The sequence below is a fragment of the Hippopotamus amphibius genome, chromosome 3, assembly GCF_030028045.1.
Source record: "Hippopotamus amphibius kiboko isolate mHipAmp2 chromosome 3, mHipAmp2.hap2, whole genome shotgun sequence".
NCBI lineage: Eukaryota > Metazoa > Chordata > Mammalia > Artiodactyla > Hippopotamidae > Hippopotamus > Hippopotamus amphibius.
Genome location: NC_080188.1, coordinates 95,473,844 through 95,500,332, shown reverse-complemented (window position 1 = coordinate 95,500,332; position 26,489 = coordinate 95,473,844). Strand labels below are relative to the sequence as shown.

Here is a 26,489-nt window from a genome sequence, read left to right as displayed (position 1 = left end):
AGGACAACTAGACACTCAAATCACTGAGTGTTTTATTGAACAATTACTGGAGTTATATGAGCAGAAATCTATAACCATTTCATTATGGCTGGTTTTTAACTTTTTCTGTGAATATGAGAATCTGTACTTGCAAGAGTGTAGGCTTGTATTCCATGATATGTATCTGAGCTGTATGAATCTTTTTTTTTTGTACAAATTACATAAATGAGTACATATATGTTTTAAACAAATATAATTGTTAATAGCTTATGTTTCTATTTAAATGCACTTGTATAAAGGAATTATATAATTCGCCTAGAAAACCATTTAGAGTTTGCCCCAAATATCCAATTTAAATGATGAAATAACACATTTCATAAAACATCTTTTGTTTGTGTGTAAATTTATTACTATACTTTTAATAAGCACCTTCCATCCCCCAAAAAACCACTGTTAATAAGCTATGAAAGGGAGACAAGCTTTCATGATAACAGACTTTACATTTCAAATTCTTTATATATAAATCTCAATCTTTTATTTTGGCAAAATAGGGTTAAGGGTTTATGGCTACTCCCACCCTAGAATGTTTACAAAGTAAAACTTCTAGTCAAGATATGAATATGTAAATTTCATATCTAGAGCTAACACAGTAAAATCATTAAAACTTTATGGCACTGAGATAACAGTCTTTGAATAAATACAAATTAAGAGCATGTTTAACAACTTGAGAACAACTAATCATCAACACAGTTCAGACTTAGGATAGTGTCCTTCCTGGGTAATCATATCCTTAAATTCCTTCTAATTTTTTATATACATGTCTCACCACCACAAGCTGAATAACACCAGAATGAAACCTAGCAGAGTGCTGAGCACACACATACTGGAGACACTGCTCTGCTTGAGGCGTCATTGGCATAAGTGTATTTTAATCGTCAATTTTAAGTTGGTCTTTCTAAAAAGCTATCTATACAAATGAGTAAAGGTCATGAAACAGAGCTTCAAAAGAAATCAAACATTGGCTTCTTATGACAACATGCTGAGAAATAGGTTCAGAAATGAACATCTCAGCTGTAATATGAAATTAACTACAATTGAACAATTGTACTGAAATACAAAAGTAAGTATTTCAGACTTACTTTTACAGCTATAAATGGATATTATTCAAAGTAAAAAAGATGTTCATAAACATTAAAGCCTATCATATAAAATTGGTAGCAATTAATAGTTTCTTTCTTAGACTCTATGTAAATAATCAATGAACCGATTAATTTTTCCTTATTCTGAAAAATCAAATAGTCGACGCAACTGATTTCAGATTTATTTTTTTTTTTTAATCACTCAAACATATACAAAGTAATTTTAACACCTTGGAAAAATTTTAAGAATATGAAAGAACAATTTTAAACTCCTACACATTTTACTATTAGAGAGTTCTAAGATATTAAAGACTTTTTCTTCTTAAACCAGGTACGAATAATAATGTGCAGAAAAAGATAAGAGAATTTTGTTATGCAAACAAACAATTATACTTCAGACTGGAATTGCTTTTGAATTTATTATTTTCTCTCTAAAGAGAAACCAGAAGAAGAGAATCTTGTGAAACTAATGAACCATCCGGATGCTTTCAAACAATTCCTTTCCATACGGGAACTTCTAAGCAATCACACTATGTCGGTGGGTATCTTTTCCTTCACTCCTCTTCTGGTAGACCCGGAGAAGTCAGAGAGAAGATCTATATTTGAAAGCAAAGGAGAAAGAAACATATAAGAAATGGTATCCAGCAGACTAATTTACTCATGCTTAATTTCTTTTTATAGCCAATGAATTATGAAAAGTTACCAGGGTTTTTCAGTGCTGAAAGCAACTTCATATTTTCTCACCTTTCAATATAAATACAGCAGTGTCTTTGTTTGAAAGTCTGAATTTATGCTATTAAAGAGCTTTTCACATTAAATAATTTTTCATCTAATAATCTTTATTTGCTCAGTGACCCACACTGGTAGTCTCAACTATTATTTTTAATATTATGGATATTGATCCTGATATTTATACCAGCTAAGAAAGTTATTTGGAGCAGGTCAAAAAAAATATCAGAACCAAAATCTTAATATGGGGTGTTTTATTTAACAAATAGAATGATCCCAGAGAAAGACAAATACTGTATGATATCACTTACATGTGGAATTTAAAAATTACAACAAACTAGTGAATATAACAGAAAATAAACAGACTCGCAGACACAGAGAACAAATTAGTGGTTACCAGTGGGGACAGGGAAGCAGGGAGGGGCAAAATAGGGGTAGGGGATTAAGAGGTACAAACTTATGTATAAAATAAACTATAATGATATATTGTACAACACAGGGAATATAGCCAATATTTTGTAATAACTATAAATGGAGTATAAACTTTCAGAATTGTGAATCACTATATTGCACACCTGCAACTTATATAATATTGTCCATTAACTATATTTCAATTTTTAAAAATTGTTCTGAGGAATCTTAATACTATGAGACTATTTAATAATTAATACTTGGCATTACATTTTAAATACATGGTAGTGCAAAATATAAATAATTTTCACTTAAGAGGAAAATGGATCTTTTACAGGAAAAGAATTACTGGTGCTAGGGTTTCTTTCCCTAAGCAGTTTTTTTTTTTAATTTTTTAAATTTCTTTCCAGCTTTAATAGAGATATAATTGACATATAACAACCCTGGGTGAGTGTAAAGTGTAAATAGTTATGATTTGATACTATTATACATTGCAATATGATTACCACCATAGCTTTAACTAATATCGCCATCATGTCACTTAATTACCATTTCCTTTTTGCTGTGAGAACATTTAAGATCTACTCTTTTAGCAAATTTCAAGTATATAATATAGTGTTTTTAATTGTAATTATCATGCTGTAAATCCCAAAAACTTATTCATCTTTTTTTAAAAGTATAAATGACTTAAAAATATTATATTAGTTTCAGGTGTACAACATAGTGATTCGATATTTTTATACAATACAAATTATCACCACAAGTCTGGTTACCGTCTGTCACCATAAAAAATCATTACAATATTATAGACTATATTATTCCTCATGCTGTACATTCATGCACATGATTCATTTATTTTGTAACTGGAAGTCACTACCTCCTAATATACCTCACCAATTTCACTCAACCCCTGACCCCCATCTGCTCTGACAACCACCCGTTTGTTCCCATATCTCTGAGTCAGCTTCTGTTTGTTTTTTAGATAGGACATGTAAGTGAAATCACTTGACATTTGCCTTTCTCTGTATGAGATTTCACTTAGTGTAATGACCTCTGGTCCATATCTGTTGTCACAAATGACAAGATTTCATTCTTTTTATGGCTGAGTAGTATTCCATTGTATATTTATACCACATCTTCTTTACCAATTCATTGATCAATGAATACTTATGTTGCTTCCATATCTTGGCTATAGTAAATAATGCTGCAATGAACATAGGGGTGCATATATCTTTTCAAATTAGTGTTTTCATTTCCTTTGGAAAATACCCAAAAGTGGAAGAGCTGGATTGTATGATAGTTATATTTTTAATGAGGAACCTCTATATTGTTTTCCTTAGTGACTGCACTAATTTACAATCCCACCAACAATTCCCAAGGGTGCCCTTTACCCCACATCCTTGAAAACACTGGTTATTTATTTTGCTAATAGTAATTCTGAGAGGTGTGAGGTGATATTTCATTGTGGTTTGAATTTGCATTTCCCTGATGATTAGAAATTGTTGAGCATCTTTTCATAAGTATGTTGGCCATATGTATTTCTTCTTTAGCAAAATGTCTATTCAGGTCCTCTGCCTATTTTGTTTTTAATCAGATTGTTTTGTTGATGTTGAGCTGTATGAATAATTTGTATATTTTGGATATTACCCCTTATTGGATTATCCTTTGAAAATATCTCCAATTGACTAGAATACCTTTTTGTTTTGTTGATAGTTTCCTATGCTGTGCAAAAGCTTTTTAGTTCGATGTAGTCCCGTTTGTTTATTTTTGATTTCGTTGCACTTGCCTGAGGAGACAGATCCAAAAAATTATTGCTAAGACTGATGTCAAAGGGCATACTGCCTATGTATTCTTCTAGGAGTTTTATGGTTTCAGGTCTTACATTTAAGTTTTTAATGTATTTGAGTTTATTTTATATGTGTCAGAAAGCAGTCCAGTTTGATTCTTTTGCATGTAGCTGTCAAGTTTTCCTAACACCATTAGTTGAAGAGGCTGCCTTTCCCCCATTGTATATTCTTGCCTCCTTTTTTGTAGATTAATTGAGTGCATGAGTTTACTTCTGGCCTTGCTATTCTGTTCCATTGGTCTGTGATTGTTTTTGTGCCAGCACTATACTCTTTTGATTATCATATCTTTGTAGTATAGTTTGAAATCAGGGACCATGATACCTCAAGCTTTTTTCTTCTTTATAAAGATTGTTTTGTTTTTCAAGTTTCCATACAACTTTTAGAATTATTTTTGAGAAAAATGTCATTGGTATTTTGATGGAGATTGCATTGAATTTGTGGATTGCCTTAGGTAATATGGTCACTTTAACAATATTAATTCTTCCAGTTCATGAGCATGGTGTATTTTTCCATTCATTTGTGTCATCTTTAATTTCTTTCATGAATGTCTTATAGTTTTCTGAGTACAGGTTATTTCCTTGGTTAGATTTATTCCTAGGTATTTTATTCTTCTTGATTGTAAATGGGATTGTTTCCTTAATTTCTCTTTCTGCTAGCCCATTGTTAGTGCATAGAAATGCAACAGATTTCTGACTATTAATTGTGTATCCTGCTACTTTACTGAATTCATTGAAGAGTTCTAGTAGTTCTTTTTTAATGATATCCTTAGGATCCTATATAGAGTATCATGTCATCTGCAAGCAGTGACAGTTTTATTTTTTCCTTTCCAACTTAGAATCCTTTTATACCTTTTTCTTGTCTGAGTGCTGTGACTGTGACTTCTAATACTATGTCAAATAAAAGTAGCAAGAGTGGGAAACCTTGTTTTGCTCCTGATGTTAGAGGATATACTTTCCGCTTTTCACTGTTGAGGATGATATTGGCTCTAGTTTTGTCATATATGGCCTTTATTATGTTTAGGTATGTTCCCTCTATACTCACTTTTTTGAGACTTTTTATCAAAAATAGATGTTGCATGTTGTCAAAGCTTTTGCTCTACCTATGAAATGATCATACAATTTTTATTCAATATGTTAATGTGGTTATATCACATTGATTGATTGTGGATATGGAACCTCCCTGTGATAAATCCCACTTGACCATGGCGAATGATCCTTTTATTAAATTGCTGAATTTGGTTTGCTAGTGATGCAAATTTTTGCATCTATGTTAATCAATGATGTTGGTCTGTAATTATCTTATTTTGTGGTATCTTTTTCTAGTTTTGGTATCGGTGGTCCTGGCTTCATAGAATGAGTTGGGGTGTTCATTCCTCTTAAATTTTTTAGATTACTTTGAGGATAAAGGTCTTAACTCTTCTTTAACTCTTTGGTAGAATTCACCTGTGAAGCCCTCAATCCTAGACTTTTGTTTGTTGGGAGTTTTTTGATTACTGATAAATTTCATTACTGGTAATCAGTCTGTTCATATTTTCTATTTTTTTTTTTCTGACAGTCTTGAGAGACTGTACATTTCTGGGTACTTATCCATTTCTTCCAGGTTGTCCATTTTATTAGAGTATAACTATTCATAGTAATCTCTTATGATTTTTTGTATTTCTGTGGGTTGGTTGTAACTTCTCCTCTTTAACTTCTAATTTTACTTATTTGGGCCCTCTTTTTTTCCTGATAAGTCTGGCTAATGGTTTATCAATTTTCTTTATCTTTTCAAAGAACTGTCCCTTAATTTCATTGATTTTTATGTTTTTTTAATTTTTGGTCTTTATTTCATTTATTTCTGCCCAATCTTTATTATTTATTTCCTTCAACTAACTTTGGGCTTGTTTTTCTTTTTTCTAAGTCCTTTAGGTATAAGGTTAGATTGTTTACTTGAGATTTACCTTGGTTCCTGAGGTAGGCTTGTCTCACTAAAAACTTCCCTCTCTGAACTGCTGTTTACTGTGTCCCATGGATTTTGGATCATTGTTTCCATTTTTCTCAGTCTTAAGGTATTTTTTGATTTCCTCTTTGATTTCTACAGTGTCCCATTGGTTGTTTAGTAGCATATGGTTTAGGCTACATGTGTTTGTGGTTTCTTGCACTTCTTTTTTTTTTCTTGTAGTTAATTTCGAGTCTCATACCACTGTAGTTGGAAAAGTTGCTTGATGATTTCAGTCTTCTTAAATTATTTACATTTGTTTTGTGACCTAGCAGATGATCTATACTGGAGAATACATCATGTTCAGTTAAATGCATTTGGATGGAATATATAGATATAGATATAGATATAGATATATAGATATAGATATATAAGTTATAGATATAGATATAGATATAGATATATGTTTATATAGTTTATAAATATATATAAGTCCATCTGGTCTGATGTGTGCTGTAAGGCCAGAGGATTTTAAAATCCCCTAATATTATTGTGTTACTGTCAATTTCTCCCTTTATGTTTATTAACATTTGCTTCATATATTTAGATGCATATATATATTACAATTGTTATATCATTTGTTGGATTGAGCACTTTCATTATGTAATATCCTTCTTTGTTTCTTTTTTACTGTTTTTGTTTTGAAGTCTGTTTTGTTTAAGTATTGCTTCCCAGCTTTCTTCTTTGTTTCCATTTGCAAGGAATACCTTTTTCTATCCTTTCACTTTCAGTCTGTGTTTTTAAATCTGATGTGACTCTCTTGTAGGCAACATATATATGAGTCTTACTATTTTTTTTTTTTAATCCATTCATCCACTCTTTTTCTTAGAGAATTTAGTCAACTTACATTAAAATTATTTATTGATATATACTTATTGCCACTTTGTTAATTGTTTTCTGGTTGTTTTGTAGTTCTCTTTTTTTCCTTTTTTCTTCTTTTGCTCACTTCTCTTGTGATTTTATTGACATAGCTTTAGTCAATCAAAACTTTGGACCCCTTTCCCTTTTTTTGTGTGTATATACTATAGATTTTTGGTTTGTGGTTACCATGAGGTTCATATATAACAACCTATTTGTAAACATAATTTTTTTTAAGTTGATGATCTCTTAAGTTCCAACATATTCTAACAAATCTGTACTTTAACTCCCCATTCCCCCAACATTTTTGACCTCACATTTTACATCTTTTGTTTTGTGTATCCCTTAATTACCTGTGGGTATAGATGATCTTACTACTTTTGTCTTTTACTTAACCTTACCACTAGCTTTGTAAGTGGTTGGTCTACTTACCTTCATTGCATGTTTGCCTTTACCAATGAGACTTTTCCTTTTGTAATTTGCATATTTCTAGCTTTGGTCTTTTCCACTTAGAGAAGTCCCTTTAATATTCTTATAAAGTCAGTTTAGTATTCAGGAATTCTTAGCTTTTGCTTGTCTATAAAACATTTTATCTCACCTTTAAATCTGAATGATAGCATATTCTTGGTTGTAGGTTTTCCCCTTCATCACTTTCAGCATATCGTGCCACTCTATTCTGGCCTGCAAAATTTCTGCTGCAAAGTCAACTCATAGACTTAGGGAGTTCCCGTGTATGTAACTAGTTTATTTTATCTTGCTGCTTTTAAGGTCATCTCTTTATCTTTAATTTTTGCCACTTTATTTGCTGTGTGTCTTGGTGTGGACTTCTTTGGGTTCATCTTGTTTAGTACTCTCTGTTATTCCTGGATTTGGATGTCTGTTTTCTCTCCCAGGTTAGAGAAGTTTTTCAACTATTATTTTTCAAATAAGCTCTCTGCCACTTTCTTTCTTCTCTTTATAGGACTCCTACAATGTGAGCGTTAGTACACTTAATGTTGTCCCAGACGTCTCTTGAACTATCTTCAATAAAAACAAGCTGTCACCTCACACTGATCAAAATAGCCATTATCAAAAACACTACAAACAATAAATGCTGGAGAGGGTGTAGAGAAAAGGGAACCCTTTTGCATTGTTGGTGGAAGTGTAAACTGATACAGCAACTGTGGAGAAAAGTATGGAGGTTCCATAAAAAACTAAAAATAGAATTACCATATGACCCAGCAATCCCACTACTGGGCATAAACCCAGAGAAAACCATAATTCAAAAAGACACATGCACCCCAGTGTTCATCACAACACTATTTACAATAGCCAGTACATGGAACAAACCTAAATGTCCATTAACAGAGGAAAGGATGAAGATGTGGTACATATATACAATGGAGTATTATTCAGCCATAAAAAATAACGAAATTAAGTCATTTGTAGAGACATGGATGGACCCAGAAACTGTCATACAGAGTGAAGTAAGTCAGAAAGAGAAAAATAAGTATCATATATTAATGCACATATGTGGAATCTAGAAAAATGGTATAGATGATCTTATTTACAAAGCAGAAATAGAGACACATAGAGATCAAACTTATGGATACAAAGGGGGTGGGGGGATGAATTGAGAGATTGGGATTGACATATATACACTATTGATACTGTGTATAAAATAGATAACTAATGAGAACCTACTGTATAGCACAGTGAACTCTACTCAGTGCTCTGTGGTGACCTAAAATGGAAAGGAAATAGAAAAAAAGAGGGACTATATGTATACATTATAGCTGATTCACTTTGCTGTACAATAGAAACTAACACAACATTGTAAAACAACTATACTCCAATAATTTTTTTTGTTTGTTTTCTCTTCAGCTTGGGTGATTTTCACTATTCTCTCTCCCTGTTCCTTGATCCATTCCTCTGTACCATCTCCTCTACTCTTGAATCCTTCTTGTATATTTCTTTACTTCAATTATTGTATATTTCAGCTTTGTTTAGTTATTCTTTATATTTTCCAACTCTTTGTTAAACTTCTGTGTTTATTTTCTCCCAAGGATGTTGAGCAACTTCATCATCATTGCTTTGAACTCTTTATTGGTTAGATTTTTTTTTTTAATCTCTACTTCATGTAGTTCTTCCGGATTTTTATCTTGTTCCTTTGTTTGGAACAGATTCCTCTCTTGCCTCATTTTGCCTAATTTTCTGTGTTTATTTCCATGTCTTAGGTAGGTCAGTTAATTTCCCAATCTTGGAGAAGTGGCCTTATGCAGAAGACATCCTATGGGGCTCAGTAACACATTTCTATCTGGTCATCAGTTATATGCGCTAGTGGTGCCCCCTATATTGGTTGTGTGAGCACTTCAGCTGTGGCAGGGCTGAGTCGTTTGGGCATATCAGTGGATGGGGCTGACCCTCTGCCCAGTCGGTTATCAGGCCCTGCCTCATGTGGTGGCTGCCAGTCCACGGGTGGACAGGGCTAGGTCATGGTGAGGCTGGCTGTGTGGCCCATGCATCCCAGGGCTTGTACCGGCCAATTAGTTTGTAGGGCTGGATACTAGCATGACTGGCTGTGCATCCAGGGGATTCCTGGGGCTTGTCATAGGCAATTTTGTTTCAACCACTTCCCAAAGACATGAATGCAATCCCTTGCTTTATTTCTGGAAGCTTCTTTCTCCTTCACATTCCTGACAGTCATGGTGGAGTGTCAACTATAATTTAGCAGTAAGAATATGCAGGTATGCCTCTTCCAGGAATCAACTTCCAACTCAGACTGTCTAAATTTTGAACATAAAAATGAGAGGAGTGTTTTACCTATAAGCTAGGCAAAAAATAAAAGTATTGATAATACTCAGTGTTGGCAACAGTATGGGGAAAATGCATTCTCATGACTTGCTATCGGAAATGCAAAGTGGTGAAGCTTTCCTAGAGAGCAATTTGCCACTAAGTACCAATGTTAAAATATGCATAACTTGGAGAGTACTTAAAGCGATGGTATAAGGAACTCTGTGGTCCCTCTTCACTGTGAATCAATGTAGCTGGTGAAAATTCTTTTTTTAAAATTATTTAAAGTATCTGGAAATTGTCTTAAGGGAGTAGAGCAAATAGAGAAACATTTATTCAGGTGTTATAGGACAAATATTTGTTTTCTCCCAAAATTCATATGTAGGAACATAACCCCAAATGATGGTATTTGGAGGTGTGGCTTTTGGAAGGTGTTTAGGTCATGAGGGTGGAGCCATCATGATTGGGATTAGTGCCATATAAGGTAGAGACCAGAGATCTCCCTACCACTATGTAAAGACACAGCAAGAAGACAACCATCTATGAACCAAGAAGTAGGCTCACACCAGACATTGAATCTTCTGGTGCCTTGTTCTTGGACTTCCCAGCCTCAAGAACTGTAAGAAATAAATCTCTGTTGTTTATAAACTACCCAGTCTATGGTACTTTGTTAAAACAGCTTGACAGACTAACATATCAGGAAAATCTACTAATGACAAGAACCAGAAATGATAAATAAGGAGGCTAATATAAAAATTCTATAAATATATGCTTCCTTTCCTTCCTTCCTTTAGTTTTAAAGGACCTCAAATTGTATAAAGTGAAAATTATGACAGATTTGCGTGTGTTTTATGTGTGTGTGTGTGTATGCAATATGTATAACTATAATAGAATTAAAAGGGAAGAGAGAATAGCAATATATATGTATTTCTATATCTCACTGGACTTAAAACAGTATAATCTGAATTAGATTCAGATAAATTTAGATATATATTAAGTCCTAGAACAAGCACTAAGAAAATAACATAGTAAAAAATATTAAAAGAATTAAAATATTGGCATTTTTCACAGAACTAGAGCAAGAAATCTTACGATTTGTATGGAAACGCAAAAGACCCCGAATAGCCAAAGCAATCTTGAGAAGGAAAAATGGAGTTGGTGGAATCAGGCTTCCTGACTTCAAACTATACTACAAGGCCATAGTGATCAAGACAGTATGGTACTGGCACAAAAATAGAAAGGAAGATCAATGGAACAGAATAGAGAACTCAGAAGTAAGACCAAACACATATGGGCACCTTATCTTTGACAAAGGAGGCACGAGTATACAATGGAAAAAAGACAGCCTCTTCAATAAGTGGTGCTGGGAACATTGGACAGCAACATGTAAAAGAATGAAATTAGAACACTTCCTAACACCATACACAAAAATAAACTCCAAATGGATTAAAGACCTACATATAAGGCCAGACACTATCAAACTCCTAGAGGAAAACATAGGCAGAACACTCTTTGACATACATCAAAGCAACATCCTTTTTGACCCACCTCCTAGAATCATGGAAATAAAATCAAGAATAAACGAATGGGACCTCATGAAACTTAAAAGCTTTTGCACAGCAAAAGAAACCATAAACAAGACTAAAAGGCAACCCTCAGAATGGGAAAAAATAATTGCCTATGAAACAACGGACAAAGGATTAACCTCCAAAATATACAAGCAGCTCATGCAGCGTCATACCAAAAAAGCAAATAACCCAATCCACAAATGGGCAGAAGCCCTAAATAGACATTTCTCCAAAGAAGACATACAGATGGCCAACAAACACATGAAAAGATGCTCAACATCACTCATCATCAGAGAAATGCAAGTCAAAGCCACAATGAGGTATCACCTCACACCAATCAGAATGGCCATCATCACAAAGTCTGGAAACAACAAATGTTGGAGAGGGTGTGGAGAAAAGGGAACTCTCCTGCACTGTTGGTGGGACTGTAAGTTGGTCCAGCCACTACAGAAAACAGTTTGGAGGTTCCTTAAAAAACTACAAATAGAACTACCATATGATCCAGTAATCCCACTCCTGGGCACATACCCAAAGAAAACCATAATCCCAAAAGAAACTTGTACCATCATGTTTATTGCAGCACTCTTTACAATAGCCAGGACATGGAAGCAACCTAAATGCCCATCAACAAATGAATGGATACAGAAGATGTGGCATATATATACAATGGAATATTACTCAGCTATAAAAAGGGATGAGATGGAGCTATATGTAATGAGGTGGATAGAACTACAATCTGTCATACAGAGTGAAGTAAGTCAGAAAGAGAAAGACAAATATTGTATGCTAACTCACATATACAGAATCTAAAAATGGTACTGATGAACTCAGTGACAAGAACAGGGAAGCAGATACAGAGAATGGACTGGAGAACTCGAGGTATGGGAGGGGGCGGGGGGTGAAGGGGAAACTGAGAAGAAGCGGGAGAGTAGTACAGACATATATATACTACCAACTGTAAAATAGTCAGTGGGAAGTTGTTGTATAACAAAGGGAGTCCAACTCGAGGATGGAAGATGCCTTAGAGGACTGGGGCAGGGAGGGTGGGGGGGAATCGAGGGGGGGGCGTCAAGGAAGGGAGGGAATATGGGGATATGTGTATAAAAACAGTTGATTGAACCTGGTGTACCCCCAAAAAAAATAAAATAAAATAATTAAAAAAAATAAAAATAAAATAAAATAATAAAAAAAAAAAAAAAAAGAATTAAAATATTACACTAGAAAATATTCACTTAATTCCAAAAAAAAAAAAAACAGTATAGGAGGAATGGAGAAACAAAGGAACAAAAATTACACGAGACACAGAAAACAAAAAGTAAAATATCAGATAAATGTACGGCCATATCAATAATTACATTAAACGTACAGCCATATCAATAATTACACTAAATGTGAATCTACTAAACAAACCTACGAAAAGGTAGATATTATCAGACATTAAAAGAAAAATGATCCAACTATATGGTCTACAAGAGACACACTTTCTATTCAAAGTCACAAACAGATTGAAAGTAAAAGGATAGAAAAAGATAATATGCAAACAGCAACCATAAGCGAGCTGAAGTGGATATACTAATGTCAGATAAAATAAACTCTAAGAAAAAAATTATTATTACAAACAAAGACATTTTATGATAAAAGGGTCAAATGAGAAAGATAAAATAATTATGAAGATACATACACCTAAAAACAGAGTCCTGAAGAACATGAAGCAAAAACTGACACAATTGAAATGAGAAATAGATGAGTTAATATCAGGATGGGGTGGTACAGTGGTTAAGAATCTGCCTGCCAATGCAAGGGACACGGGTTCGATCCCTGGGTTAGGAAGATCCAACATGCCACGAAGCAACTAAGCCCATGTGCCACAACTATTGAGCCTGCACTCTAGAGCCTGCAAGCCACAACCACTGAAGCCCATGTGCCCTAGACCAGAAAAGGACATCACAAGAAAAGAAAACTACTGCAGACCAACGTGAATGTATTTATACAAAAATCCTTAATGAACAACTAACACACTGAATCCAGCAGTATATAAAAATCATACCTAGTGGGATTCATCCCAGGAATGCAAGATTGGCTTAACATCCAAAAATAATTTACTGTAATACATGATTTCAATAGAATAAAGGATAAAAATGCACAATAATAATAAAGAAAAAACAGTTGACACAACACTCTTGTTTCATGATAAAAATACTCACAATTTAGTAACAGAAGGGATCTTCTTCAACCTGATAAAGGACATCTACAGAGTTACACAGCTAACATCACACATAATGGTGAAAGACTGGATGCTTTCCAATTAAGATCAGGAATAAGACAAGGATATCTGTTCTCACCACTTCCATTCAACATTACACCAGACTAGTTAGGGCAATTAGACAAGGAAAAGGAATAAAAGGCATCCAGATTAGAAACGAGAAAGCAAAATTGCATCTATTTGCAGATGACATGAGCTTGTACCTAGCAATTTCTAAGGAACCTATTAAAATCTATGAGAATTAATAATTTCATTAAGGTTATAGGATATAAGGTCAATAAGCAAAAATCGATTATAGTTCTATAATTAGCAATGAATAATTTAAAAATATAAATTAAGAAAATTCCATTTACAATAGCATCAAAAGAATAAAATATTAGGAGTAAGTTAAACAAAAGAAGTATAAACATTTTATTTTAAAAAAGTATAAATTGTTGAAATAAACTAAGTTAGATCTGATCACAGTTGACCCTTGACCAATGTGACAATTAGAGGCACTGACCCTTCCTTCACACAGTTGAAAATCTGCATATAACCTTATAGTTTGCCCTTTGAGCCTGTGGTTCCACATTCACAGATTCAATCAACCATGGATTGTGTAGGACTGTGGCACTTAGTGAAAAAAATCCACATAAGTGGACCTGAACAGTGCAAACCCATGTTGTTCAAGGGTCCATGTTCATGTATTGAAAAACTTAACTGTCCAGATGGTAATACTTCCCAAATTGATCTACAGATTAAACATAATGCTATCCAAATCACAGCTGGCTTTTTGCAGAAACTGACAAGCTGGTATTAAAATTCATATGGACATTCAAGGGAAGCAGAATAACCAAAACAATCTTAAAGAACTACAAAACTGGAGGATTCACACATCTTAATTAAAAAACTTGCTACAACAATGCAATAATCATAAATGTTATTTTAAAAACTTTAAAAAAATAATGCAATAATCAATAGAACTATTATAGGATTAGCTCAAGGACTGACATATAGAACAATGAAATAGAACTGAGAGTCCAGAAATAAACCCTTACATTTGTGGCCAACAGATTTTTGACAGTAGTGAGAAGGTAGTTCAATGGGGGAAAGAATAGTAATTTCAATAAATTGTGCTAAACAATTGAATATCTATATGCAAAATAAGTTGGACTCCTTCCTCACAGCATACACAAAGTTTAACTCAAAATGGATCATAGACATAAATGTAAGATATAAAACTATAAAACTCAGAAGAAAATGGAAATGGAAATATATGTGACCTTGGATTAATCAATGGTGTTTTAACATAACATATAAAGCACAAGCAACCAAAGAAAAAATAGACAAATTGGACTTTAAGAAAACTGAAAACTTCTGTGCTCAAAGGACACCACGAAGAAAGTGAAAGGACAACCAATAGAACGGAAGAAACTAATTTGCAGATCATATATCTGATACTGACATTTCTCCAAAGAAGATAGACAAATGGCCAATGAGTACGTGGAAAGACACCCAACATTGTTAGTCATTAGGGAAATGTAAGTCAAAATCTCAATGAGGTACCTCTCCACATCCATGGATAGGTATGGATAATAATAGGTATTGGTGAGAACGTAAAGAAATTGGAATGCTTTTTGGAACACTGCTAGGAATGTAAATTGCTGCAGCCACTGTGGAAAATAGCTTGGAAGTTGCTCAATAAGTTAAACATAGAATAAGCACGTAATCCAGCAATTTCACTTTTGGGTATACACCCAAGAGAACTAAAAACATATGTTCAGACAAAAATTTGTACACTAATGTTCAGAGCAGAATTATTCCTAATAGCCAAATAGTGATGGTAGCTGACTCCCTTGCTATAGCAAGCTCTGAATAAATAGGCTTTGCTTGTTCTCACTGAGATGATCTTCCCTTCTTCCTGCAGAGTATTACCAATCAGTGTGAAGAGGTAATTGAGGCCAAAGGAATGGCTGAAACAGGACAGGAGAGAGGAGAGAAACTCCACCATGCAGGTCTTTCCAGGTAAGGTAACACTTGCCTAGAAGCCAGAGAGTCAGATGAGGATTTAGCAGAAAAGTGTAAGTATGGTATCCTGGAATTAAGGGAAGGGAGTTTTGCAGATTGAGTGTAGTCAGTTGTTAAATTCTGCTGAGAAATCAGAGGGAAGACTGAGCAAATGAAGATGATTGATGGTTTTAAAGAAGGTGTAAGATTAAAGTAGGTTAAAATGGGAATGGAAAATAAGGAATTGGAGACGAAGAGTACAGAAGACTCATTTGTGAGCCCTGACTAAGGAGTGTGTGTGTGTGTGTGTGTGTGTGTGTGTGTGTGTGTGTGTGCGCGCGCGCGCGCGCATTTCACTATGTAGTCTCATGACGATCCTGAGGGCAAAGAGAATGAAGACAAAGTGACAGTGGCAGTTTGAGATTCCTGAGAAAACGGGAAAGGAAGGGAAGGGTCCACATACGGGTGGAGCAATGGTCATACCTCCCGTGACCCTAGAGGAGGAGGAGGGTCAGGGTGTACAGAGTGGGAGGTGGGTTACACAGGAGTCTTCTTTTATACTTGGAAGCTGAGGGATTTACCATGTGAGGACTTCTCTTTTCTCTGTGGTATGAGGTAAGGCCATCTGCCTTAAGATAAGGGTCTAAAGTTTGAGGTGAGTAGAAAAAGAACCAGTTATGGTGGAGCACAAGGCAGCAAGTGGACCACAGAAATGTAGGTTTGCTGGACAGTCTGAAGCATTTACAATCTGACTTCCTACGTGTTCTCCAGCAGCAATAATATGCCTGTTTGGAGACTTCAGGATTCTTCCAGAACAACAAGATGAAGACAGAGCAGCAGGAAAACCTGGCAGCAAGTATGGAAATAATGAATTATACAGTCTTAGCAGGAGAAAGGGACCAGTCCACCGTCAATTCTCTGGAAGGCCTGATGATGCTGGAACAGTGGCAGTGGCTGAAGCAGCTCCGCACATGACCACAGGTGTGCAGGGCTGAGACCAGTGGCAGAGGCCTTGGGAAAGCCTGTGTATTCTGCCTATTTTTCTTCTCTAATAGAGTTTTAACAAAGCAAAGCAGAAGATATGTGGTTTGCATTATTGTTTTATTTATAAATATTGATAAATATTCTGAGTGGTAACAAGTAAAATATCAAGGATTTTAATTATAAATAAGCAATATTCTGAGGAACTGTCAGTGGACTGACAAGATTTTGAACGTTTCTGGTTATCATTGCTTACAATTTTGTTAAGATCAGGAAAGTTTAGAATTCATCTGACATTTTGATATTATTGGTAGTGTGGAGAGAATTGTGGCATTCAATATCAGTATCTAAAACAAATACATCCAAGAGTGCAACATATTGAAGAAGTTAATGAGTGATTTTGTTTTTCTCAAGTCACTTAAAAATAAATATTCTATTACTATTGTCTAAGAATAATATATTTCTCAAATACATTACTACTATGTAATAATAAAGTTTACCTGATATCACTAGGTCACTAATTGAATATATAACTGAGAACAAACAAAAAACTTATGCTACAAAGAAATTTTAGCTTCTGAATATGATAGAGAATAGCTACTTTAACTAAATATCTATAAAAAAAATTATTACACATTCCGTAATGAGACATCAGTTTCCAAAGTGAAGAAAACTCTGAAATTAGGCTTTAGTCCATCATATGCATATTTTTGCATAGGGGGAAATTTATTATGATAATATGTATTATATATACATTATACATATAAAACTAGTTATATTTTTATATATTTGTATAATCAATATGTTATCTATATTATCATTAAGGCTTCAGGGTCTTTATAAAAAAGTTTCATTTCATCAGTAAATTAGGAACATTAGGGATTTTCTCCGACATTGTCTTTGGACACTGGACTATGATTAATTGAGCAAACAGTAATTTCCTATATTTTATTTAGTCTTGAGCAAGATGTCCTACAGATACTACAGTCCATGCAGGAATCCCCTATGCTTAAAGTTGCTCTCAGGCTATTCACACACTACAAAGGTTTCTAGTCTAAACTTTATGGGCCAAGTCTTGTATTCAAGGAGCTCACATTTCAATACTGATAACATTTGAGGAATATGATAAATAGCTTTAAAAACCTACTGACAAAAATGCAGTGATTCTTGGGAGTGGAAAATTATTTTAAGCTATTTGGATCAGGGTGGGCCTCATACAGAAAATGAAATTAGAAGAGAACCCTGGGGGAGAGGCAGAGTTTGAACTTGGTGAGCTGAGGGACCAATTCCTGGAAGGGGAAACACTCCCAGCACAGAGGTAGGGAAGCGAGAGTTCAGTCTGGCATTAATATCAAGAAATAAGGCTCAAAATGTGTTTTGGGGCCTAGCTATAGTAATTCTTAAATGCTGAGACAATGCATAAAAGTGTCATTTCATTTCTTTGAGCAAAATTCATGGAGTGTCTGCTGTATTCCGGGCACTTCTTGGCTGCACATATGAAGATAAGTAAATACAACCCAATGCTGAGAATGTAACTAAGCTGCCCCACGGCACTGCTGCCAGACACGCACTTTGTATGGGCTTGAAACTGACACCAGCCCCTCATGCGAACCAGGCGTGCACCCTGGATAGCAATGCAAGGACTCAAGCAAATGGAAGTTCCTGACACAACCCCCGACAGCCCTTGGGACCAGCACAACCCCTGCCTCCCAGGGCCTGTTTACTTTACGTGCCTCTTAGATAAACCCCCAGGAGCTTACCAAGACCATGCTCTTTTGGTTTGGAGTGACCAATCAGCCCTTGCCCAGAAATCCAAAGCCCTCCACCACAGACCCTAGTAAAGGCATGTGCCCCCAGGTCCTGTCTCTCTGTCTGCACTCTGCCTTGACCTCCCCAGGTGGCCCCTTGAGACATGCCGGGTGCTTCCTCCAGGACCTGGGAGTAATAAGCTTCTCTGTTTCAACATATCTGTGGTCAGCTGTTGCAGTAAGGCTCACTATTCTGCACTCTGTGCTCCACTTCTCAAATATTAATTTAATAAAGTCAGAACACCCACACTTTGCCTTCAGAGAGTTTCAAGTATGCAGAGGGAGGTGGGGAGGCGTGCACTCAGTTAACACATTATTACAATGCTGTGAGTACTTTGACAGAAGTACGTGAACCGCGCTGAGCGCAAAAAGTGGGCATCTAATAAAATTGGTAGGGGGATCAAAACCAGGGAAGGTATCTTGAAGGATGATTAGATAACGAGGAAAAGAGTAAGCAGGCAGAAATGTAGCTTAAGGAAGGGCAAGAGGTGAAGAATGGACTAACTTTAAAGCAATGGTAATAATTCTGTTTAGCACTTACTATGTGGTAGGTACAGTCATATGGTACATACCATTACCAGCTCCATTTTACAGGTCTGGAAGTGAAGGAAGTCTTAGGGAAGATAAGAGACTTACCAGGGATCACCAATGGGTAAGCTGTGTGGCCAGAGCTAGAACCCAGGCAGTCCTGTCTTAACTCTTATCACTCTGAGAGAGGAGAGGGGAAAAGAAGGGATGCTGGGGAGGTAACTTCTGTAATGTGTTGTTTGTTAAATTATATCTTGATGGTTGCAGAGACAATTAAGGATTTTAATAAAGTGAGACATGATTGGGTTTACAGTTTAAAAAGATCAGATGATAAAACAAAAAATGGACTTTCCAGACCTGGAGGCTGCAGTGATCAGTTAAGGCATGGAGGTCATGTTGGAGACACATAATGGGCACTGAGATCATAGTAAAGAGAGGAGAGGGAGGAGCAGGTTGTCAGGTAGAAATGACAGGGTGGGCAACCAAACAGAACTGAACACTAGGGCACTGTGCTCAGAAGTTTAGGTAGGGACAGTAACGTGTGTTTCACAGCACAGTGCCTAATTCAAAGTAACTTTGAGAACACAGGAGAAATATTTGAGTGGGAGGAATTAAAGAGTTTACTTTTAGTTATTCATTCACTCACTCATCAAATATTTCTGAAGAGCTGATGATAGTCACTGGGCATATAGCTGTGATCAAAGCAAAGTTCCTGTTCTCATGAAACTTACATTCTAATGAAGAGAGGAAGATGCTAAACAAAAAACAAAGTAAATACATGTCACATGGCATTAGATATCATGGACAAAAACAATTCAGGAAAAAGAAAATAGATATATCTTGGGTAGGGTGAAGAATTGTTTTAAAACTTTATTTTGGTACTGCTGTTTTACATAAAGGATCATCAGGGAAGTCCTTCCTGATGACATGAACGGCATTGGAACAGAGAGCTGAGTTACAGGAATAGCTGTGCAGAAGCCATGGTGGAGATCTGCATGTGCACTGTGGCCATGGGCTTCAAGTGTCTGCAGTCTGCAGGGCAGCTGAGGTGATTCCAGGTAGGCAGTTGGACACCCTGTACAGGTCCTGAAAGGAATAGTGATTTATTCCAGAGATGGTCAGGAGGGAGCATGGTATTGTTGAAACCAAGGAAAATTCATTCTACCATTTGACCCACAGAGACAGCTGATGTGTCCACTGGATTTGAGAAGAAGGAAGTCACTAGGGACCTTTCCAAAAATGCAGTGGGAGCAGCGCATTGAAAATAGATGGGGGACTTCCCTGGTGGCGCAGTGATTAAGAATCCGCCTGCCAATGCAGGGGGACATGGGTTTGATCCCTGGTCAGGGAACTAAGATCCCACATGCCACAGGACAACTAAGCCCATGCACTGCAGCTACTGAGCCCATGTGCTGCAACTACTGAAGCCTGCGCATGTAGACCTCATGCTTTGCAACAAGAGAAGCCACTGCAATGAGAAGCCCACGCACCTTAATGAAGGGTAACCCCCACTCGCCGCAACTAGAGAAAGCCCACACACAACAACAAAAACCCAACGTGGCCAAAATAAACAAATAAATAAATAAATAAACTTAAAAAAAAAGAAAAAGAAAACAGATGGGAGAAAAGGAAGTGGCCACTTTTTTCAGAAATTTGGCTGTGCAGAGAAGAACCTAGGCTGGTCACTAGAGAGCACTATGGGGTCAAGGGTGCACCTTTTTTCTTTTTCTTTTTTTCTTTTTCTTCTTTTTTTAAAAGACAAATAGATCAGTTTTGACATTGAATATTCTGGGGAAGAAAGGGAGTAATTACTGGACCAAAGTTCCTGAGGTGTGGAGAGATTAACCACACCCAAGAGAGGAATCTCTTAATGAAAGACTAGGAAGGAAAAACAGAAGACATGTTGCAGATGTAGATATCTGTAGTTTGAGGGCAGGGTCCGGTTTTGAAGCTTGATTATCTCCATTTTCTCTGGGAAGAAGAATTATCACTTACTGTGCGTTGGATAGGGAGGTTAAAAAGTTTAAGGAAACTGGAGGTCATTAAAGTTTTGAAATATAACTGAATGGGAATCAGAGGTGCCTAAAAGTAAGAAGAGTTATTTCCTGAGAGCCCTGCTAAAGCTGGAGATGAAGTGCTCCAGTAAAGTGGAGACTCTGTGCAGGAGGCAGAGTTGATTTTCAGATAAGCCAAAGAGGCAGAATAGAGTGAGAAGCGCCAGGACAACAGGATGGTTGCAGAGTTTGGAGGTAGAGCAGAGACTGGTTGGGAGGGGGTGTGTGGAGGCGGGTGTCAGAATCCCATGACTTTAAGGGGGTAGGAATAAGGCAGACAGTATGGAAGCCGGTTGTGCAGAAGAGTGTCTGGGTGTGGAGAAAGCACACAAAGCCCCAATGTGGGAATGGAATGAAATAATACAAATGAATCTATATACAGAACAGACTCACAGACATAGAGAACAAACTTATGGTTACCAAAGGGGCAAATGAGGAGTATGGATTAACAGATACAACCACTATACATGAAACAGATAAGCAACAAGGACCTACTGTATAGCACAAGGAACTATATTCAATTGCTTGTAAAAACCTAAAATGGAAAAAATTCCGTAAAAAATATACAACTGAATCACTTGGTTGTACACCTGAAACGAACACAATATTGTAAATCAACTATACTTCAATAAAAGAAATTTTTTATAAAAGGCAGAAAATAGAGAACTAGAAGCATTTACATTTGAATGGTAACCAAGGGTCTCAGTTTACATGAATGAATTAAAAGGTACCTTACCAAAAATATTTCACAGCCATTACCTCTGGAAAGGAAAATGGGCAATAGGGGAGGGTGGAAGACTTTTACTTTTGACTTTACATTCTTCCAGACTGTTAGAAAAAAAAAAAGTCATTACCATGAACATGTGTTATAACAATTACTAAAAAGAAACAGGGTGTGTTAACAGTGTGTAGCTACCTACAGCACATATTTTTCGATACAGTCAGGGCTGTAGTGAGACGGTACTGTTGGAAGGGGACATCATTAGAGTCTAAAGCCCCTACCTCACTTCCACTCTGTAGCTCTCACATCAACCTGTAAGCTTGGATTTCCTGACACACTTCTGCTTTCCTTCACTCTAATTGACTTAGGGCTGAAGGTGGTGCCAAAATATTTGTGAGAAAAAGAAAAATGTATCAAGGAAATACATTTTATACAGCAAGATTTTCTATTTAATTACCTCAACTGTTAGGAAGTATCACTGAAGATCTTTGAGGAGGACTCTGTGAGAAGGAAAAGTTGACAAAGCAAAGGTAATCGGGCTTTCCCATCAAGTGAGCTAAAAGTCTAAACCACTCTAAAGTGTTAGGGTTAATCTGTAAAACTTCAAAGTCAACTGTTTACCTTACCTATCCCTTAACAGTCTTCCTTGACCCTAACTGAATCAAGTCACAACATGCGATTTTATCTAAAGCATGCAGAAAACAGAGGGGGACAGATGAAGTGAGATTCAGCCTCTGAGTTCCACTACCTACGTCTACAATGCCTTATCCAGGAGTCAAAGCACCTTTGTTGCAAGACATATAAAAAAAAATGCAAGTATTTAGGCCGGTGAGAATCATGCTATCAAACTTGAAGATAGCACTTAGAGCACTGATTGAGCAAGATCTTGGGAAATTTTCTTTTTTTTTTACTTTTTAAAAAATTTTTATTGAAGTGTTGTTGATTTATAATGTTTTAATTTCTGCTGTACAGCAAAGTGATTCAATTATATATATATATATATTCTATTTCATGTTCTTTTCCATTATGATTTATCACTGGATATTGAATACAGTTTCATGTGGGAAAATGATTTTAATGTTTCTCTTTCATTGGCTCTTATACTATTGCTGGATTCCCAAATGTGACTTTTACACACTCTTCAAAGAACTGTAGCTGGAATGTGGGACTAGTCTAAACACTGAGAAAATGGATGCTGTAACCTGAGCAGTTCTTTAAAAGGATTACCCAACTTTTGTAAAGCACTGCCATTATTAAATGGTTTATACAGCTTTGACTTGTTTCCCTTTGGTTTACAAATTTGGTTTATAAGTCAAAATTTTCCTTAACTTTGGCAATTCAAATTTCACTACTCTATCTTGTTTGCTTACAGCCCTAGTTTTTATGGCAGGTGGTTTGTGGAGAAAGCCAATATAACCTGTGGCTGACTAAGGGCTTTTGTTTGCATTTGAGAGGCATCTTTTCCTGCATATGCAGGAATGCCTTTGCTACTGTGTGATGCCTCTTTGTTATCTGTGGAGGAGTGCTGGAAAAAATCTTGAACTTCTCCACTGGTCCTAAGCAAAGATTTTACCATTATTTGTAAGAGAGACCGAAACTCATTGTTGACACACATCAAAGGATTTTTTAATATAAAACACTTTTGAAGCATGTGTTAGTCCCTATTAGTTGGCTTCTCAAGAACTTCCTCTCGTATCTTTCTGGATTTCTCTACCAAATTTCTTTTTCACATTTTGATAGCAAACAGTAATTTGTTACAGATGCAGGCATAGAGAACTTGGCTTTTTGTCTCGGTCCTCTGGATAAATGCTTATTATTGAACTGCTCTTTCTTTATTTAATATCCTACTACAGGGTCTTCACTGGTTTGAAAAGCACGTATTAAACACCGGGCACAGTAACCATTCTTTCCCCTGAATGAATAGTGCCATAAACACTTCAGTCCACAGGCCAAATGAATAGGCTAATTTAGCATTTGCCTGTGTTATGTTAACCAGCTAAGGGATAGTTCTATGACACTTTTTTAAAGGAAGATATGTTTCATGTGAATTAAAGAGCTTAAAATAATTACAATGGAATGTCAAGTTCTTTATTTTTTAGTATGAAGTAACAAACTTGGGCAGTGTTTGAAGTTAATTGATTCAAACAGTATTACTGGTGATGGTGTAAAATCAGAAACAAAATTTTACTCAGAATTTATCCTTAAAGATGCAACCATCAAGACCAACTCTATTAGTGAAGCTGGAAAGCTGCACATCTTTAATATTAAGTTGATTTTATATATGAAAAGAAACATTTTCAGGAATTGGTGATGTTGGGCAAAGGTGTCTGAATGCTTTCAAGCATAGAGTGGTCTTAATGGGAAATGCGCTTGTTCCGGAGAGCATAAGGAGCTACGCAGAGTTTTTCAAAACATATTTAAAGATACCTTTATAATTAATTAAATTCTACTGGTGCTTGATGTTTTTAATTATGAAAGTAAGTTCTCAAACACACACAATAGTATTAATCCCCATATAACTATCACTCAGATTCAACAATTATCTAGATTTTCCTATATTTTCTTCATCGATCCCATTAACTGATTAAAACAATTCCCAAACATTATTTCATTTCACTGTTAGTATGCAAACTGTTAGAATGCATTCCTTAAACTGATATTGCTGTAAAGCCATTATCACATATTCAAAATATGAATAAACATTCTCAGGTATAGCTAATCTGGAACATGGCCTAGATGTAGTAAAACTATTTTCCATCAGAAATACCTCAGGGGAAGGGCACGCGCGAATGGAGAGGCATACATCTCCTCTGTAGGCAGCTGTGTCTGTGAAATTTTCTTCTCATTGCCAAGTTAGCTGGGGATAAAAAGGAAAATATTAGGAGCATTTACAGAAAATTCATTGTTTAACCTGGAGATTGCGAGGGAATATCCTGGATGCAAACAATACTGTGATTATTTGCTATCTGTGCAGATGTGATTGCAACAAATTAATGGAATGTAAAGGCATGACGGGTATTCCTAACAGTTCATGTTGATGGTGGGATCTAATAGTAAAGTTCTTCTCCTGCATGACATCTTTGTAAATGCTCCTGGACCTTTACTTTATGTAGTGAATTAAGCACAAATATTTTACAAGAATATTGTCCAATATTCCATCGTCCAATGGTCCTGTATTTTGAGAGGAGAAACGGTTTGAATAGCAATTGCTATAAACAGTAAAAAGGGATCAGCTGCTTTCAGAGTTCCTAATCCGAAACTTTTTTCTTATTTATATAAAAATGGCAGGCCAGGAAACATCATTTGAAATAATCTCAGTGATCAAACTTCTGATTAACTAAAAAGCAGAGACTGAATGTTTAAAGTTATGCACCATTTTCTGTTGTAAATGGAGAAGTATATTATCAAGTGAATAAATGAACATATTTGAATATAAATGTTGTCACCTTTCTATTTAAATTTGGGTTGGCTTTTTCCATAGAAAAGTTTCTAATTTTCTTTTTTTCTTTACTTGCCATTGCTTTGAAATCTTAGATATTTGGTTTGAAGTGAAAGCACTTTAGAACAACTTTGTTTATGAAATTCCTGTTAGTTAAGAACCACACAATTGACATATAATCCTTGAAAAATGTGTCAAGTACATTAATATTATATATATGACCATACACATTTTCACTTTTTTTGTTCTATAAGCATAATAATACTAAAAATGACACTTTTTAAATTGACACATCTAACTATATTTCTAGAAATAACAGCTATCTTTTTACTTATAAGGACAACATATCTATGGCAGCTTCGGGATCAATTTTCTTTGAATTTAGAAAGATAGTGGTAAATATTTATCATCACTTTAAAATCCAGTTATTTTTTACATACCCAAATAATAGCCCTAACAGGATAATAACATACTGCTGAAATCCTACACGCTCACCCCCGACACCCCCACGCACCCCTAAGTGATTTCCAGCAGACACGCGTGCAAGCTCAGAGGCCCATTCACAGAAAGAAGCACGCCAACCAGTTACTCGCTTACAAATGTGTCAAAGTCCTACCCGGTCTCTGTCCGTGGATAAGCAGAAGACTCATCATAAAAATAAAAAGTAGAAAAAAGAATCGCTGAAATCTCATTTTTCTGCCACACGAGGGTGGAGCAAGAGCTCGCAAGGTAGACGCAACCGTCTCTGAAGAGTTTGTGCGGTCCGTGCGGCTCTGCTCACATCCTGAGGACGAACCTCAGCAAGCAGCCGGTTGCGTGCTCCACAAAGGTTAATGATCACAGCAGACAAGGTTACTGGTGCTGTTTGCGGTGGGCGCCCCCCGCCGCAGACCCCACCTCCCCCGGCCCCTCCCGCCCCGGCCACGCCCCTTTATTTACATAAGTAAATATTGGGGAAATAAACCAGTCCAGCGTCCTGCGCCTTGGGTGCAAGTGTCCTCCCGCGCCGCCAGCTCCTGGGAGAGGTGTGGGGGCTGTGTACAACAACACACTGGCCTGGCCCCCTCCGTCACCATTTACATCTGTTTACGCTTCGCATTGTGCACGTTGGTGCCACATGCAGAAACCCAGAGGAATGACAGGAAGTCTCTTGTCCTTTTCAGAAGGAATTCTGAGGCTCTAACTTAGCCTGCCAAATGCTTTGTGGCAGAGCCTGTGCTGAAATGCTTTCTCTTTTCCAGACCTACTGCAAAGGGGTGCCTGTTTGCCCCAGAGCTCTAAAGTGTTTAATCCATGTGGGTTTACATCAATAAACATTCCTGGAATTTAGAATGTTCGGAAATGAATCTGAAGATTGTTTATCTTTTTTATTTTGTAAAGTGTAATTTCTAAAGTAATGGAGATCATTTTCATCTGCAGTGCATCCAGG

At 36.1% G+C, this 26,489-nt stretch overlaps 1 protein-coding gene across 3 annotated transcripts; it reads right to left on the bottom strand.

Moving 5' to 3' along the window:
* Positions 1-1,639: 1,639 nt before the first annotated feature.
* On the bottom strand, positions 1,640-25,871 carry APELA (apelin receptor early endogenous ligand). 3 transcript variants are annotated; one of them, XM_057729114.1, is made up of 4 exons: positions 25,677-25,871; positions 24,389-24,478; positions 22,079-22,121; positions 13,611-13,647 (listed from the first exon to the last, which is right to left on the bottom strand). In XM_057729114.1, the coding sequence occupies exons 1-2, from the start codon at positions 25,750-25,752 to the stop codon at positions 24,390-24,392; spliced, it is 165 nt and encodes a 54-aa protein (XP_057585097.1). In that variant the 5' UTR covers positions 25,753-25,871; the 3' UTR covers positions 13,611-13,647; positions 22,079-22,121; position 24,389. The 3 variants fall into 3 exon arrangements, with proteins under 3 accessions (XP_057585098.1, XP_057585097.1, XP_057585096.1); XM_057729115.1 differs by lacking the exons at positions 13,611-13,647; positions 22,079-22,121 and adding an exon at positions 1,640-1,714; XM_057729113.1 differs by lacking the exons at positions 13,611-13,647; positions 22,079-22,121 and adding an exon at positions 19,700-19,932.
* Between the last annotated feature and the right edge of the window lie 618 nt (positions 25,872-26,489).

What these genes read in the sequence shown, in the direction of transcription:
- APELA (XM_057729115.1), bottom strand. Translation starts at nt 25,752, where the DNA reads ATGAGATTTCAGCGATTCTTTTTTCTACTTTTTATTTTTATGATGAGT. An exon ending in TATCCACGGACAGAGACCGG is followed by an intron (nt 24,479 to 25,676) that starts GTAGGACTTTGA and finishes TTTTATCCCCAG; the next exon opens with CTAACTTGGCAATGAGAAGA.